The following is an 18,759-nucleotide window of genomic DNA, read 5'->3' as shown; positions in this document are numbered from 1 at the left end:
TTAGTAACTGTAGAATTCTGAATAATACTAGCTAGGAAGATGCATGATACAAGCTCCAGGGATGACATTTAGTACATAGATACAAAAGATGAACACATATTTACTTAGGTCTTTTCATCAGGGTAGAGAGACATTGATTACAATGTACCCCTGGAAACAAGCAGACGTGACAGCTATTGCGCTGAAGTGATCTAAAGATTGTATTGTATTCATTTATCATTTGAGCAAATGACGTTTGCTTTGAGTCTGGTAGAGCTTGTACCACTTTAAGAGCAGAATGTTGATTTTTCTTTTACGAGGGAGTAAATTTTTGTATTCATGACATAGGAAGTATTAGTCTCCCCTTTAAAGACACGCCTTTCTCTCTCCCACACTCCTCGATTTCTCTCTTAATATTTCTAAAGACATATTTTCAGTATTCCAATAAAGGTGTGGTAGAGATTTTAAAAAAAAATTACTATTAGTAAGATTAAATAAAATGAAAACGAATTCAATCATATCTAAACTAATAGGAAATAGGAGAGTGATATAAAAGCTGAGACACTTCCACTATATTGGAATAAGAAGAACAAGAAGCTGGCTTTAAACAGTTTTAGTCACAGACACAAATTCTGCTTAACGTAGGTATTCGGTATTTATTTTATAGATAGATAGATAGATAGATAGATAGATAGATAGATAGATAGATAGATAGATAGATCATTATTATAGAAGTAAATGATGAAGATATATTTCAAACTACATAATAAAGAAATATACAATGAACCAGAAAGTTTAAATTTTTCAATCGTTTTCTAGTGTTGTTGTTTTTCGTTTAGTGTGGAAAGTTTATGTTTCTTTTAATTATAAAGTGAGCAAAAATGTGAAGGTAAATGATTAGGGTTTCGCTTTTTTTTTTAAAAAAAAGACGTTAAATTGATATTATAGACATATACTATATCTAGACTGGACATGGAGATTTTTTAACACTACAAAAAATGTCGTTGAATTTTTTTTTAAAGTTGAAACAAGGCATTGTTTTGTAAAGTAGATATAAGAAGTAATTTTTTTTCAACCCTAACCTATGTAACATATAATTTAATTTTTAGATCTAGACGTAGTAATTGAATATCAAAAATAAGAGTACTCTCGTCTCATAATTATTATTTTGTTATTTTTAGATACATAATCTAGAAAGATCTATTTAATCAATCAATTTAAATGTAGGCTACATGAGATGATTAAAATCAACAGACATGAATTATTTCGATCTAGGATTTTGGAAACATTATCCCAATGGAAACTAACAGTAAATAGCTTTGTTTCAAATATTAGCGTGAATATATAGTTCTGTGATTAATAGCCCGATCTAAAGAAAATCCGAGAAATGATTTTGCATTATTTCTAAAACTTGAAAACTAAAGATCATTACTTTTCTAAAACAGTCAAGATTGATTGTGGTGACTTCCAAAAGAATTACGTACATAAAAATATATATATATATAGGTTTGTGAATCAATTAATCACGAGTAAGAATTAGTTTCCGGTTTCCAGTCTAGATATTTATATATATATAGAAGTCTATGGTTTATCTCAAACTGTTCTCTTCAATAGATTGACAAGTAAAGCAACATGGCGCTTCTACAACTTTTGGTCTTGACGTCTACAATTTTAGCAACTTCCGCTTTGAGTAAGTTTACGCCACGTTATACTTTTTGTCTAAGATTTATCTATTGAATCATTTCAACGCTTTGACATTAGACATGAAAATATTTATTTTTTTTTTGAAATTTCTGATTTAATTCCCAATACAAATACCTTTTATTAATATCTACTGTATTAATAGTGTAATACTTTTTCGTAGCCATGTTTGGGGTATTTTTTTAAATCGAAAAGTGGCACTTTTTTAGCCTTCAAACACTCAACAGTAAATGAGTGTATCACTAAAATGAGCTTAATGGTAGAGAAGGTTCAAAAATTAAAATTTCTCATTGAAATATTTAGAAATATGCTATAACTGTTGTGGTATTGATCTACTAGTTACCTCTTAAATGTGAATTAATTTATCTAATATTGATCATTGTCGACTAATGTAAAATAATATTTTGTAAGTGTTTATGATAATATTAGTGTCATCTTCTTTCTAAATTTTCTAGCGATGAAATGATTCAAGATCTAACCATCAAGTTTAGTTTCTGAAGCCATACCTTTGATTATCTTACATCACCTCCTCTGCAAAAGAGTTCAGTCTAACGCGACTAGAGTATCAAATTCATATAGTAACTTACATTTGAAATTATTCACAGGATGTCCAATGATGGATTTGACCTTCATTCTTGACCAGTCTGAAAATGCTCGGGCGGCAGCCTCTTCAAATAAAACAGACATTTCTAAAAACTTTGATATACTGGAGAGTCAACTCTATGCGATTTTCAGCCACCAACTAGTTACGAGCAACATCAACTCAATCGTAGGGTAATAGAACAATTACACACAATTAATAAACAAGATTATTGAGTACATTAGTATTTCACATATACAAGTAACAGCAAGCTGATCCCTTAGATAGTCTTAAAAGAATGGGGGGGGGGGGAATACTATTAATAGCGTTTTTTTTTGGGGGGGGTGAGCTAACCTAAAAGCGTTTGGGGAGGGGGTAAGGGGAAGCTAGTCTTTGGGGAGGGATGGAATATCCCTTTCCCAACGTTGTTTGTTAAGTTTGCCTAAAAAGGCTTACAGTCGCTCGTCTCCTATACAAGAGATATCCTAAGTGAAGAATCTGTCAATCAATGTGTAGTCACTCTAAAGTATCTTCACCGTCAGTTACTAGATGATCGTTAATTATAGTCTTACCATGGTATGGCCCAAAGTAGAAACCTTTGGTATAAAACGTTAATGAAGCATCCGCATTTTTTTTATTAATCATCGAGGTCTTAAAGCGAAACAGAAGTGTTTAGAGAACCTCTATTTTGTATGTCTATAATTTGGTTTAAAATGTTCTGATAGATGCAAAGCCCACCTGTCTCTAAAGCCGACTGTTAACTAGTGTGTCATGCTTTGCCAACTTACTGCCAGGTATCCATTACAGCTGGATAGTTCGAAATCCCATCCCTCACCATGATTTGAACCTAAGACCTATTATTTCAGCAGTCAAGCGATTTACTACTTGGCCACCACCACCCCCCACGCACACACAACAGGAGCTGATGATAACAATCGGCAATATAGTTGATGTCTCATTAATATATTCAAACACCAAAAATTGTTTTAAGTACCAAAAAAAGGTTTGTGCTTTCATAGCATACTAAATGAATTGATGCTATGTTGAAAACTTGGCATGAATTTATAACTAAAGATTAAAGTGTAACAGGTAAATAGTCTGATAAGACGTGAGGATAAATGGTTCAGAGATACAATTCTTACGAGGTCACAATTAAAATTTCTAGACTTTTTAAAAACTTTTCCCCCTAATATTATCACTTTTGTCTATTCTTTAAAACTTTGGGACCTTTGGGGCACCAGGCATGATCTGTCTTTTTCTTTGATATTTTTTTTATATTATCAAAATAGAAAAAAAAAGTACATCTTAACGCCAATAGTGTTAGCATTGGTAGAGATGCTATTAAATTAACCAAAGAGCATCTAAAGCAAATAAATAACAAGGTTACAAAGACATTTTGTGTGGAAACATAAACTCAAAATCGGCCCTTATAGGGGTCCACCCATGCAGGTAAAAAGGCAGGTTTCAATATTTTCATCAAGAATATCAGAATGGTGAATGGTGCCCCAACGGTCCATTAGACTAAGGGATAGGTGAAGTGAATGTGAAGTTAGATGTGAACCTGGCCTGATGTCATATAATGATTATCTAAGTGATCTAATTGTTTTGTAAAGGTCAATAATAATTATGGCTTTTATATAGCGCTACTTTCATGCTTATAGCATGCTCAGAGCGCTTTGGTCCAATCTCTTTTGTGGACCAGTGGGGGGAGGGGGTATCTAGAAGTTGGTTTTCCGTGCTGCAACTCTGCCCGAGTCGGGTGTCGGGTGTCGAACCTCGAGCCCCCTTCTAGGTAGCCAAGACAAGCCAAGTTCAAGCGCACTTAGCCTCTCGACCACGCACCCCACAATCTCTTATTCAAATCCTCAAGAAAAAAAATTCCCTTATTTAAGTGTTTTATATTACGATACCGCATTGCAATTCACGTGAAAGTAACAAAAATTGCTCATTAATTGTTCTTTTTAATTTGTTCCACTTATATGCATACTAAATAGTTTTTTTTCTCTTTAAAAAATAAAGGAAATATTTTTCTGTACATGTAATAGTTAGTGTGACAGAACGTATTAAACTTAGCAATTCAAAGGTATACAAAAAACCTAAAACCGTTAGCTTAAATGTGTTACAGAACTTGTATGCCATCTTCTCCATTACGATGTATCTTTCCGAGTTCACAATGAAGAATAGTGAATAGTTGTATACATGGTGCATATTAATGAAAAAAAAAACTGCTTGCATAGATGATTTTAAAATTAGATTCTTCGCTTTCAAAAAAAGAAAAAAGTAGCCGTTGCATCAGAAATTTAAATGGTCTAAAATATCATGATGTCAGATTTTCAATATTTTTTCTGGTCTATCAGATCTAAACGTGGCGGACGGATGGGTGAAAAGAAAGACCACACAAAACTAATAGCGTCTATTTCTTTCGGGGGCAGCTAAAAATAACCTTTGACAATGGTCATATTTTAACTTAAAATTCTATTACTACATTTTACACTACTATGTGTTTTTATTAGTAATTAATTTACCTTAAGAGCACATGCGCCTCGTGATCTGCCGCTTGACCACAACTGCTATGCATTCACCCTTACATATCACTTAGACTGTTGGATCGTTGGGGCACCAGACAAAATTTTGTTGACCGTCTTTCTTCGTTCCACTCTGTCTTTTGCCTTGGATAGAATTTCTTTTAATGACAGGCCCGTCCATTTTTTAATGTTGTCTTTTCATCGCTTTCTCTGTCTGCATTTTCTTCTTTTTTCCTGGTACTGTTCCATGAAGGTAAGTCTTTGCGCTCCCCGAGGACCTGATAATGTTTTAGTTCGCGTATTTTGACAGTAGTTATCAGCTCAAACTCTTTGTTTGTGGTGTTTTTTTTAATGCGATTTCTAGGGTCTTTCTGTAGCATCTCAATTCAATTGCTAGGGTTCCCATCTGTAGTTCTCCAGTCAGCATCAGAGACTCCTAAGCTTTTAAGGATGTGGCCATGACCACCAAACGCATTAGTCGGTATTAAAAAGGTTTTAATAGATTAAGATCAAAATATCTTTTTAAAAGATTTCTAAAATGTTTTAACTTTTTTTTTTGTTTTGCCTAGTATCGGAGCCTACGGTTACAGTGCCAATGATTCTCAAGAAATTATTCCATACTGGACATCTCCTGACAAGGCGGGCATTTTTTTGAGGACTCTACGTCTCCTTCCCCCTGTAAGAACATTATAAAGACATGGTATTGCTTTAAATATATAATTGTATTTGTCGTTCTACGTATTTGTGTAGAAGACAATTAAAGTTTGTAAATGCAAAATATGTAATTTTTTTATTTGAATGTTTATAGAAGTAGCTATTTGTAAGGTTCTTAAAAACGTATTTAAATACGATAAGATATTGCGATTCCAGGAAGTTATATTGATGTTCAATGGATTAATATAAAACGTATTGTTAACAAAAACTGTGTTTATAGATTCCAAAGTTAGTAAAGATTGTGCAGTCTGTTGTACATCTTATCTAATAGAAATACTTATTCCTTTCACAATCTTCAATATGAAGGAATTGTTAGACTTTCACTCAATCACATTGGCTTAAAACCAGGACATAATTGTGATTTTTTTTAAAATTATATTCTTATGTATTTTATACCGAAACTACACTTTGAATTTAAAATCAGTTATTTTTAGTTGGCGACATTGACCTTTAATTTAGCATAACAAAGTTCAATAAGTATGCGTATATATGTATATAGTATAGTATAGTAATTTAGAACTTTCTCTTATTTCTGTTAAGTCTGGTTCCTGGACTTACGCTGGCTTAAGGAATGTTGTGCTAGGGCCAAGGTACGCCAACAGCTTCCTCTTCTTGGTGACTTCCCAAGGGTCTGGTTCGAATTCAAGAAGATTGTCGACCTATAATGAAGTCGATAGACTCAAGCGCTTGGGTTGGACTATAACACTTTTAGTAATGCAGGTATGATGTAGTTATTGGCTTTCTTTTCTACAGAAAAACAATTACGAACGTCAGCAAGCTGTTTCTGATACAAAGAAAATCATTTGTAGCAACTTACTTTGGAAGTAGAAAGATGAATACCTCTTACGAGAACAGTGGCTTATAGATTTATCGGTACATATGAGCCTCATTACTACACGAAGATGTGCATGCAAGTCTAAAAGAAAACATCCCTGCCAGACACTGGCAATGTCTCAACTTCTGTCATGCCGAGCAAGACTCAATAAGTAGTTAACAGATAACCTAGAATCCTGCACTCTTACATACTATTTGGTTTATGTTTTATTTTTGAAAGATTTTCACAACTCAATTATAGTGTTTGTAAAATGTGTGTATAATATTTGTAAAATGTTTGACATGTTTAGGGTGTTGCTTTAGAGTTGAGGGCAATCTACTTCCTAGATCCAAGGGGGATGGCAGCGAACCGGGACAATCGAGACGACTGAACGACAGTCCAGCGCGCACACCGCACGACCAGACAGCCTCCTGACAAGGCAGCCATCCATTTGTGCATTTCTTTAATATTGTATTAGTTGCTTGAACTTTTCTAGACCTTTGACTGCTGAGTCTTTTAGGGTCCAGTACAAAACTGCCTATAGAAACCCTATTTATTCTTTCTATTGTTTCACTCTCTTAGTATAAGACAAAAATGAATGACAAGAAACCATTCAAGCCTTTTTCTGGCTCCAAGCCAAGTACGGGCCCACATTGTACAAAGTATACATTTCGGTTAGGAACCATAATTTATTACCAATTTATTTATTACAATTGGAAATATAATTACCGGTCGTATCTAGGGCGTTCATCTGCTTTTCTCAGCCCATCAAAAAGCTAACCAACAGAGAAGATATCATAGATTCAGGCACACTCTTAGTCTTTAATTATTACATTATGCTGCATTAAATACCAAGTTATGCACCGAAGCGATACGCAAATTTTAGCAAATGTAAGCCTTCGTTTATCAGTATAGTTCTATTTCTCTGAGAACCAGAGTCTTGAGCTTTTTAGGTTTTATATGTATTGTAGATTTAATAATTATAAATGAAACAGTATTCAGAAAATGTAAGCCTATTTATTTGATAATGAATTTTATTTTATTCAACGGTATTTCTTACTTTTACAAGACAAAGACATATATACTTTGTATATAAGTCTGGCTGGTATAAATCTTCAACACTTTATTTCACCCACTAACAAGTATCGAATCAAGTTGAAACTTTGCATAATTGTAACACATTAATCAATTTAAAAAAAATTAACCAGTTAGTTAAATAATTAGTGGCAATTATTTAATTTTGCTTTATTTAGAAAAAGGGGTGAAAATCGAGCAGTATTTAGATATATGGCAGTAATTGGGTGTTTTCCCCTGTATAAGCTTTGTTGTTGTTGTTTTTTAAATAATTTTTCATATTTGGTTTGTTTGTCTTTTCTAGAGTGATAATCCATTCGATTTGACTGAGCTAGCGTACATCAGCAACCCTCAAAATTATTCTGTCATTGCTGACCAGCCTACAAGCTATTACGGTCTGGCGAGGGAGGTCATTCGAATAATCAACAGCACGTGCAACTTGCCGGATAGCCCCAGTGCCTCAACCACTACAACGACAACCACTACAACCACAACAACCACGACTACCACGCCGACCACCAGGACAACCACGACATCGACCACAACCAAGAGTACTGGATGTAATTAGAAATTTATGCTGATAATAGCTAGACTTACAAGCAGTGGCGTCACTAGGGTGGTGTCACCCGAAGAGGTTGGCTCAGGGTGTCACCCCAATGAGCTCCTCCTCCCCCCACAAAAAAATAACTATCATTAGACTTATCTTTTATTGACCTGTAGTACGGTGAGCTAATGGACTCAATTCATTCATTGTTACACAACTGTAGTGTCGTTTTTTTAAATCTCCGTTGTTTATTAAGCTTTATAAATAGTTTATACTTTTTTTTTTTAATATAAGAGTACTAGCATTACACACCAGCATGGCTGCCTGGTCGTGAGGTTTGCTCGCTGGACTGTCGTTCAGATTTATCGATGGTCGAGGGTTCAAATCCTGCCCGCTCCCATCCCCCATCGTCCTGCGGGAGGTTTGGACTAGGAAGTAAACTATCTTCAACTCTGAAGGAACATCCGAAACATGTAAAACATTTTACAAACACATCGGCTACGCCCGTTGATCTGTTCCCAGGTTTTCTACTGTTTATTATAGCCAATGATGCTTATATTATGAAAAATTATAACGGTTGAACTAGAATTTTCACCGTGTGGCCAATTGTCTAGAAGTTTTTTTCCCCAAAGATATACATAAACTTTTAAATTTCTAGGCTATTCGTTAGAGCTGTTTTCGAAATTCTTGTCCACCCACTCAATAAAAGTTTGCAAGCTAATTAGAGGAATAGTAAAAAAGAATATATTAGAACGAAGAAAACAATTTAGAATAGACTGGCCAAATAGACACGACAGCATTACCAGACAGCAGAGACACAGTCACATCTAACTACTGACAATGTGTCCCCAGTGTGCAGTCAATGCCTGTATGAGATTGGTTACAACTACGACAGTGACCCTCAATACTGTGACACGTTCTACCAATGTGTACCAAATAGCCAACCAATCAGAAAGCTCTGCCCAGCTGGTACCTTCTGGGACGGCTCACAGTGTAACCACATAGATATGGCTAGGTGCTCTAAAGGTAAGTAAAATCATTGCGAAAGTAAAAGTAATGTTTTTGTGAATAATGTGGTTAGGACTTGTACTCTGATAGAAACATTTACAATCTATCAAAACAATTATCCAGCATTTTATTTTTTCTTTATATGACTTTTACAACAATAGACGAGAAATAACTGTGAGATTGATTTAAAAAAAATAATATTTCGAACATTTTTAAAAATCTGTAAAATGTTCTTTTACCTTCTCCTATCCCTATCTGTCGATCTGTCGATCGCCTTTCTCTATTCCTCTGTCTTTGGCCTTGAATAGAAGCTCTCTGAGTGAGGGCCCTGTCCATTCTTGGATATTGTCTTCCATCGTTTTCACTGTCTGACTCTTCTTCTTTTCCCTGGTACTGTTCCATGTTGGGATGTCTTAACGAACCCTAAGGATCTTTTGATATGCCAAAAAAATTATTTGCTTATTTTTTTCAGTGGTCATCGTGGAGCCCATTGGCCATTGAGATTCTGTTTAGACTCTCCTTATTTGTGATTCGAGCTTTGTAAATAAATGATAACCAATAACCTTCTAGATCATCTTAATTCCATTGTTAGGATCCTTCTATAGTGCTGCAGTCCAAAACTTGTAAGCGTACAGGAATGTGACCATGGCCAATGAGTGAATGATGTGAATCAGTCTGAAATTTGTGCTTAGAGCCATGCCTTTGTCTTTCCATATTGTTTTTAACTTTGCTGCTATAGACTTGAAGTTCAGGTTTGGTTTCTTCGTCTGAAACAATAGCTCCGAGTTATTAAAAACTACTGGCACTTGCCAGTTTTTGCGCTTCAAAACTGATGTCTATGTGTTGGTATTAGTCATAAATGTGTTGTTGTTTTTTCGGAATGGATTGTCATAGCGTCTGGACATCACCAAGTCAGTTAACTCTTCGCCTGCCTCTGCCAGACTATGTCACCCGCAAAGCGAAAGCTTGTAATTCTTCTTTTAACATCGCTTACAATACATTCGTAACCTTCAAGAGCATCTTTATTATTTTCCCAATGAAGATGCAGACAAGTGTTGATGAAAGCAGGCTGCCTTGTTTCACTCTGTGGTTTTAAACCAGTTCCCATTTTCCATTGTCAATAATAACTTACTTTAGTTGCTGAGGTCCTGCCTCGCCAGTTGGCGCATTGGGCGGCAAGCTTTCTCCACTAAGATCTGTCACTGGCAATGTCTGAAGCCTCCCCCCCCCCACCTGGTGTTCACGGTTCTGAGGTCCTCCATGAAAGTGTGGCGCCAAGTTATAAGATGACGTCCCTGTTTGCGCTTTCCTCGTATTGGCCTCTATGACAAGAATAACTACCAAGCAAAAAAAAAAAGCTGTTTGGCCAATGTATAAAAAAAATTATTAGTCTGTGTAATTAGTAAGTAATTACAAATATATATATATATATTTATATATATATATATATATATATATATATATATATATATATATATATATATATATATATATATATATATATATATATATATATATATATATATATATATATATATATATATATATATATATATATATATATATATATACTGAAATATTAAAATTTTCATCAAAATCAATCATCACTTTTTTTACTCTAGTAACTCCTTACAAAGACCACACAGAAAAAAGTATTTTGGAAACAAAAAATAGCATTTCATACCTTAAAGTTAAAAACACAATGGGTACACGTGCATGTGGTTTGCACACCACAGAAAGTCCAACCACACCAAAAAAAGTCCAACCACACCACATAAGTCCAACTATACTACACGACTTTTTCCAGTCTGAATCTATTTCTCCGTTTAACTGGGAGAGTCATTGGGACACTCATGTCAAGCTTTCATAACTTCATCGCTGATTTCTCGCCTCTTTAGCTAACAAATATCGACCTTAATGTCATTCAACCTCCTTTCGTCATCAGCCTGGTACTGTGCCTTGTAAGAAAGCTTTTAAAAGGTTGATTCAATTTGTATCGAGTACACAAAACATCTCTGATCCTCAAAGTTAATTACATTTCCTTAGGTCCTATACATACGTAACTTATATCATTCTTTCCAGCTGCATGTGATGGTACCACCCAGAATGCAACTTACCCCAGCGGAAGGTGTTGTAACAAGTATTACCAATGTTACAATGGCAGATTGTATGAAAGGATGTGCCCCATTGGTAAGAAGTAGTTGCCAATATTCATACCATTGCACTACTGATACAAGTACAATGCCTAAAAACAAAAAGAATTTCAAATATATTTTGCATTATTTTTTTTCCCGTCAGATTTCTTTTACGACTCGGCAACGAGAAACTGTCAGAGATCAAGCAACAAATTTGAAATATGTGAGGCTGTTGGTAGATTTGAATGTGATGTTGTCAGAACACCAGGTAGTTGTATTGATATATACGATTTTATCAGTTTTGAAACGTTCTTTTGATGTTGGACCATCATAGTGACACTTTTCTTGCATTCTATTCAAGTGAGCTTCGTGACTTTAGATTTTACAAGTGAAACTCATATTCAAATAAAAGTCGGCGAGGACTGAAGTGAAGATGTACCTGGTTGTATAGGTTAGGGTTTACTAGAGTGTTGTAAGACGGACAGAAACAATGAGTTCATTTATATTTTAACCGTCAATCAACGTGTATCTGTAAGAGACAATAAAACTGAAGGAATACATTCCTTTGGAGTAAAATATACGAGCTGACCTTACTAAGTAAAGTTCCCCCTTTCAAACCATGTGATCTTTGGGGCAGATGATGTAAAGTTCATCTCTGTGGCCCACGGTTAACGAAGGTGTCATGTTGCCAGCACAACGACCCACCTCCTTTACTTTTCCCCAACTGTCAGGTACCCATTAAAGCTGGGTGGACTCAGAGGCGCCCTAAAATCTCGAAAGTAAAAATACCAGTTCTCACCGAGATTCGAACCCCGGGACCTCTATTTCGGAAGCTAAGCGCTTTACCACCTCGCCTGAGACTTTAACTAAGGTCTTGAGAAAATTCCTTGTTGACAATTACGTGTAAAAAATGTTGTTGTTTTAACTTGGATCCTAATAAAACTGAATGATGATTTGTTGCAAAACTAACAAGAGGGTATACATTAACTGAGACTGTGACCACAAATACATTAAAAATTTCTGATTTTCTAAATGTTTTAATTTTATTCCAATATTTTTACAAAAATTAAATGCTAAAGAATCGATTTTTTAAATTTTAACTAGCTACGACTGTTGCACCAAGCCTACCAAGATGTTACGGCTACTCTGCAGATCCTACAGGTAACCCATGCAGGTTAGTCAACAAGTTTTTTGTTTTTTAATTATACTAAATCATTCTTGCTTTATTGGACTTCCTTAAAGTCGTCTTAGTTTGACAGGCTATAAGCACCGCCTCATTCATTAAGTTTCTATCCAACTTTGTCTTATGGGAAAAACAAAATGCGAAAGAAATGTCTGCTGAATACTACATGTAAATAGTAAGTCTAACTGATCTTCCAGATACAACTGTCATTTGCAGAAGAGTTTTTCACGTCAGATTATTTGTGTAAGCCTTTCAATAGCAAATGGGTTACTCTTCACATTCACCTATTCCTAGTCTGTTAGACCGTTGGGGGCATCACACAAGAATTGTCGACCGTCTTACTCCATTATTTTCTGTCTTTTGCCTTGGATAGAGCCTCTTTTAACAGCGTACCAGTACATTCTTTTATGTTGTCTTCACATTGCTTTCTCTGTCTGCTTCTTCTTCTTTTTTCTGGTGCTGTTCCCCGAAGGATGGTCTTTGCAAGCCCCGAATGGGTTAACTACAATACTCTAAATACTAATATATTATTTGGTATGAGTACCGTGTATAATTATTTGCTATAAATCATTTTGTATTGAATTAGAACATATCATTCTGAGCCTTGTGGGTCCTTCTCATAAACTTATTAATTTCAGTTGTAGTTTTTGATATACAAATATTTTTGTTAATATTACCATCTATCACCAATAAGAAGTAACAGTTTACTTCATACGTTAGTCTGGTCTTTATATGGTTGATTTTTATATCATATATTCAGTTACACGTATGGTGGCTATACATTTAGAACTGCGCCAGGAACAGTCTGGAGCCAAAGTGCTTGTTCTTTAGTGATGGATAGTCTCAACTCCTGCAGCACATCTGCCATCAACTCCAGAGCTTTTGAAGGTAATCACACTTCGATTGTATGCCGCCAAACGTAAAATATGCTTAAATGTGCACAAGTAACTTATGAGGCCTGCAAAAGGCAGGAAGCATGGCCTAAACATCTAGAAATTTTACTGGCGTGCGCATAGTACCCACGTATTATGTTTAGGTAGATGTATTTTTTTTTTTTGGATACCGGCCCAAGACGGTTTGGCCTGCAACGAACGAGCCGATCGTAAAACGAATTCCGTTTAGCTTATGGAACTTTTATGTGAAGAAAGGCTCTTCTTCGAAAGTACTTGATAGCTGGGTCAGGTCAGACAAGGGCAGAGAGGTATGAAGCAGGTAAAAAAATGAACCAAAAGATACGTGGTGGATTCTCTCAAACGTTAAGAACAGTCCACCCTAGCCCAGTTGAGAATCTTTCATTGCCGAATAGGTGCGTAGGTTGGACGAACTCAAGGGAATTATGTTTCACGATGTGTCAGACCACCATTTGATACTGTGACGTATGGGTTGGGAACTATTGAGAAACACTGAGTAAAACAAATAATGGTGCAGTACGAGAACAACAAGAGTTGACAATTGAATTATGGGATATTGGTCACATGATTAGAGCTGACCACATGGGAAAGAGGCAGTAATAGACATGTCTTTGAGCTGGATTGACGTTGTATGTAGTTGATTTATTAATACAGTATCAGTTGTGTACTTAGACTATTTCATTGGATGTATGTGACATGAAATGTATTTCTACATGGAGGGATTTGCCAGTCTTATGTGTATCTTATCTTATGGGTCATAAAAGAAACGTCTGCTATTCAGAGACTTTGTGCACAATTTAAATATCTGTGGTGCTGTGCTATTAGTAGATAACTTAGGAGATTAAAAGTAGTACAAGAACTCAAGTAATATCAAGACCTCTTTAATTATATTATCAACCACAATCCAAACTGGCATAAAAGACTACACCGTGCTTGGACTGTAGGCAGAACCACAAAACAGGAGATCGCATTCTCGTAAACGTCACGTTTTGCACGATGGTGGCCAAAAATATTTGAGAGATCTAGTACATGCTCGGGATCGGGCCACTCTTTTGCGGGGACATGAACAATTAAAAACACACTTTCTTTCACGCGGACTTAAACGACTTAGGAAATAATCTCAGCACGTAGATTGTTACTAAAGGGAGTTCAGTGGGTCTGTCGTAACAGAAGTGCGAGAGGTGGAAGGAGAGACGTGAGTCAGAAATGGTGTGTATTTTTATTGACTTGTATCTTGTTGAAGTGATCATTTCATTTGTCGTTTAAGCTCTACATTAAGAATTGAAGACGCCTCCATCGGTTTAATTGTACCAATTATTTTGACATGCAAACCAACGACCAGGTATTAAAGTAATAAGAACTTGTTTTTAACAGAAGCTGTACAATTTATTATTGAACGTACATAAACAGAGAGGGGGTCACGAACCACGGAATTTGTACTTAGTAGCATTTCCGAGAAGCGAAACAATCACTAAGCTCACGTGACTTAACCGTCATTTTCTTTTTAAAAATAAAGCCTTCTAAGTTAGGACAGTTATCTTGACTTCTGTTGCCATCCAGGGTCACCTGGTTACACAATCTGGCTAAAAGCCGTCCCCTTTCTTTTCACACTCGCATTCACAATTACTTGTGTTACTGTCACATGTTATAATTACTGTACATGTTACGTAACGTGCAGCAGCCAATTCATTAAGTTTATTTTTAGATTATTTGCAGCGCAATGTTAAAGTTATATGTTGTAATGACAAGTTTATTTAAAAGGATGACGTTTTTTTCCATAGGCTCTAAAAGTAGTTTTGATGTTGCTAGAAAGGGGGTAAAGGGTAGTATTTAAAGACATGCAGATTCAGTTTCGAAGAAGAGCGACGACTAGAGTAAAATAATTTAAATTGAATTGTAGTGTACATTTGTGTAGTGTGTATATTATTAAAGTGAGGCCTAGCTCTAGGACTAAAGCTTTGTATCTATTTAAAAGAAGATTTCAGTTTCGTGTAGTATCTCCGGCATCACAATATCGCTTGAGAATTAAGAATTGGTCTAAAGGCGATGTCTCTGCGAAATTTTAACATTAGAAACGCATTGTGTGATTAACACAATCACATTTTGATATCAAGACATTGTAGTCATCTGGAAATGGAATATATATCGTCATAGTACATTTGATAATACAAATTTCTTATGGGTTTACAATTTCAGCTACCAACTCTACGTGTAATGCCAACTTTTTGGCTACCTACAACGACGGTTCTAAAGCTGTGTTCAGCGAGAGGGCCAACAGCTACATGAACATTTACGCCACACTGCAAGAGGTGCTCCTCGCCAACAACGCCCTGACCTATGACGCCTCAATGGTCAGCCCATATTTCTACTACTACTTCTTTGCCAATAGGGACTTCGTTCTGAACTCAGCGTTCAGGGTCAGATTTAGAGTACAGGTGAGTAGTTTGTAAGCACCAGAAGGGTTATTTAGACTGCAGGTGAGTAGTCTGTAGGCACCAGAAGGGCTATTTAGACTGCAGGTGAGTAGTCTGTATATCACCACAAGGGCTATTTAGACTGCAGGTGAGTAGTCTGTATATCACCACAAGGGCTATTTAGACTGCAGGTGAGTAGTCTGTATATCACCACAAGGGCTATTTAGACTGTAGGTGAGTATTCTGTAGGCACCACAAGTGCTATTAAGACTGCAGTTCAGTAGTAAGATTTATAAGGGCCAGGGATTAAGAAGAATGGAGATAAAGGTTATAGTTCAACTTAGCTTGCTGATACGTTAGTTTTAATGATTAACTACGCCTCGAAGAAGATGGATCAGGTCATGCTAAATTCAGACCTTCTATGAAAAGAGACGAGTACTAGCGTCTTAAACAAAGCAATTTAGGAATCAAGTCTTTCATTTTACCGAATCGCATCACTGCTAGCAAGATTATGAGCATTAGAGGCCCAAAAGTACTTTAGGAAAAAAAAAACTACTGAAAAACAGACTGTAATTGAAATATATCAAATAAAATTAATATCATAATGGCAGCAATTAGCGGTTCTTTACCTTAGATAAGCTTTGTTGTTTTTTTAATGTTCTTTTTTTATTGCTTGTTTGTTTGTTGTTGTTGTTGTTTTTCGGGGGGGGGGGGGGGTCAGTTATTCAATAAAAAAAAAGTAATATTTCAATTTCAGACCTTGTGGTCTATAGGGCAGATAATGTAAAGGTCATCTTTTTCTGTGGCATACGGTTAACGAGGGTGTCATGTGGGCAGCACACCGACCAACCGCCTTTACTTTTCCCAAACTAAGTACCTTGGTGGACTCAGAGGCGCCCAATGATGCCGAACTGCTATCCACGAAATGCAAAGCAAAAGTAGACCAGTTTTGGCTATTATATTCTTTCCATTTCTGCGCTCTATTTAAGATTTATAGATGAAAGAAATACAGAAAAATAGATTTGAAGCCCTAATGACAGAATGATTGTTATTTTGACCTGCAAACCAACGACCAGTTATTAAATTAATAACTCGTTTTTAACAGAAAGTGTGCAATTTATTTTCACCAGTTCTTCCAATTCCCCTATAGCACTGTAATAAAATCTTGATCTTGCTCATTGCTCCTCAGAATGGTGTCAACGGTACCACATATGACCTCCTGTCCAACAGCTACTGCTCCGTGTGTCCAGACACAATCAGATTCACAGTGACCCAGCTGACCACTACCAGCTTCGTCGTCTCGGCCTCCTTCGTGACCACAGAGGGACTGGCAGTGCAAACAAGTGCAGTGATAGCCAACGTGGTAGGTGCAATGTTTGTTGTTTGTGTGTTTTTAAATGAGTTTACTTTAATGCGCGTTCTTCCATCTACAAAACAAAGCAAGAAAAAAATAATCCGTGTCTAAATATATATATATTTATATATACTAACTACATCACCATATGATTGGACAGTCTTATCCTATCTTTCTTATACATTACAGACGGTCCTTTAAAATATAAATACGTCTTAAATGTATCTATGTTAATTAGGGGCTTAAACTTTGCTAAGTCGTTCGTTTTCATGTCTGATTCAGGCAAACTTTTGCATGCTTTACTGGCATATAATCAAAACTCAATCATATCATTCATTCTAATCCTTTTTAAACATTTTTTTCCTTTAATTAAATTTTGTATTTATAAATCAGAGTCCTAACAACTTTCTTGAGGTGACCGTAGTATATGGAGATAGATCTGTCTATGGTCGGCTCTACGAGCTCAACAGCAGCCTTGTAGTCGTAAGAACTGTCAACTTTGCCACAGTGTCCAAAACAGCTGGAGGTAATGTTATATGCAGAATTTATGTTAACATTTATGTAGAGTTGTTGAGAGAGCCACTTGTAGTTTTGTACGTAAACGTATTTATAGGGTTATGTTATATGTTATATGTAATGTTATAGGTAGAGGTAAATAAAGAGTTATAAAAATGTAGAGACAGACAGAGAGATTTAATTTTTAACTTATATGTAGACAGAGGCGTAGTGAGCAAAACGTGCCCCATGGGGTAAGGTACACTATGGGCGCTCCCCCCCCCAACCTCCTATTTTCCATAATCATCACATAAAAATAAAGGCTGTTTGTGGAGCCCCCCCCCTAAAGGTGGGCGCCCGGGGCATCGTGCCACCTTGCCCCCCTCTCACTACGCCACTGTGTGTAAAGTTATATGAAATGTTTGATTTCGTCTACCAGACCTATAAGGAAGCCTAATTCATAAAGCTGCTGTTGTGTGTGTGTTTGTGTGTGTTTAGTGTGTATATGTGTGTGCGTGTGTGAGTGTTTGTGTGTGTATGTTTTGTGTGTGTGTGTGTTTTGTGTGTGTGTGTGTGTGCGTATGCGGCATAAGTGAATGCTGTTCAGTGTTTGCATCTATTTTGTTATCGTTATAGTAGTATTGCTAAGACGGATAATTGTAGTCAAACTAAATTCCCATTTATTTGGACCAACAAAATCATCTTATATATGAACGATCATTTCTATTGTGTTTGCAATATTCCTCTAGTTCGCATTGCTACCAATAAATGTGGTCTTCAGCTTGGAAGGGGTCCCTCTTACCATTTCGTTGGACTAATAGATGAAGTAAGTTAGTTTTAAATGTTTTAAATAGTTCTACAACGAGCTACACTTAGTGTTTCCACTAACGACTCGTCTCCCTATTGTTTTTACATTTACTCTATTCTTTGTTCTTCTTGTCTTGTCTTTCCCCAGTTTGCAGTGTATGAGCAGTGTAAAAACATTGATGAAGCCTTCAGGATTTAAACGGAACTAAATAATTCATCAAAAATTGAAACATCAAATGTTCTAGTGACGATGAAGACTGAAAGTAAAGGGGGAAATATAATGTCAGCAACTATATAAAATAAATATTCAGTCTCTATAAAACCTGTTATATAGTCTTGACTTTATTTTGAAATAGTTTCTATATAGCGCTCTTAATGCCTACTGCGAATGATTCACATTTGACTATATTTTTAATAGCCTGTTTTATATAGCACAATTTAATTAATATTATATCATGCTCAGAGCGCTTTGGTCCAATCTTATTTATGGACAATTGGGGGAGGGAGTATCTAGGAGAAGG

At 35.9% G+C, this 18,759-nt stretch overlaps 1 protein-coding gene across 3 annotated transcripts; it reads left to right on the top strand.

Moving 5' to 3' along the window:
* Positions 1 to 434: 434 nt before the first annotated feature.
* LOC106070615 (uncharacterized) lies at positions 435 to 18,565 on the top strand. 3 transcript variants are annotated; one of them, XM_056045238.1, is made up of 16 exons: positions 435 to 624; positions 1,594 to 1,669; positions 2,286 to 2,454; positions 5,355 to 5,463; positions 6,040 to 6,219; positions 7,692 to 7,947; positions 8,784 to 8,957; positions 11,022 to 11,129; positions 11,238 to 11,345; positions 12,179 to 12,248; positions 13,018 to 13,145; positions 15,365 to 15,603; positions 16,772 to 16,945; positions 17,330 to 17,462; positions 18,181 to 18,257; positions 18,387 to 18,565. In XM_056045238.1, exons 2-16 carry the CDS (start codon positions 1,612 to 1,614, stop codon positions 18,435 to 18,437), a joined length of 2,034 nt encoding a protein of 677 aa, XP_055901213.1. In that variant the 5' UTR covers positions 435 to 624; positions 1,594 to 1,611; the 3' UTR covers positions 18,438 to 18,565. The 3 variants fall into 3 exon arrangements, with proteins under 3 accessions (XP_055901213.1, XP_055901212.1, XP_055901214.1); XM_056045237.1 differs by having other exon boundaries at positions 436 to 620; XM_056045239.1 differs by having other exon boundaries at positions 438 to 620; positions 11,238 to 11,342.
* Positions 18,566 to 18,759: the final 194 nt, after the last annotated feature.

The sequence above is a fragment of the Biomphalaria glabrata genome, chromosome 10 (assembly GCF_947242115.1).
Source record: "Biomphalaria glabrata chromosome 10, xgBioGlab47.1, whole genome shotgun sequence".
In the NCBI taxonomy this organism is placed as follows: Eukaryota; Metazoa; Mollusca; class Gastropoda; family Planorbidae; genus Biomphalaria; species Biomphalaria glabrata.
Note: the sequence above shows the minus strand (reverse complement) of the source record. Positions and strands in the feature narration are given on the sequence as shown.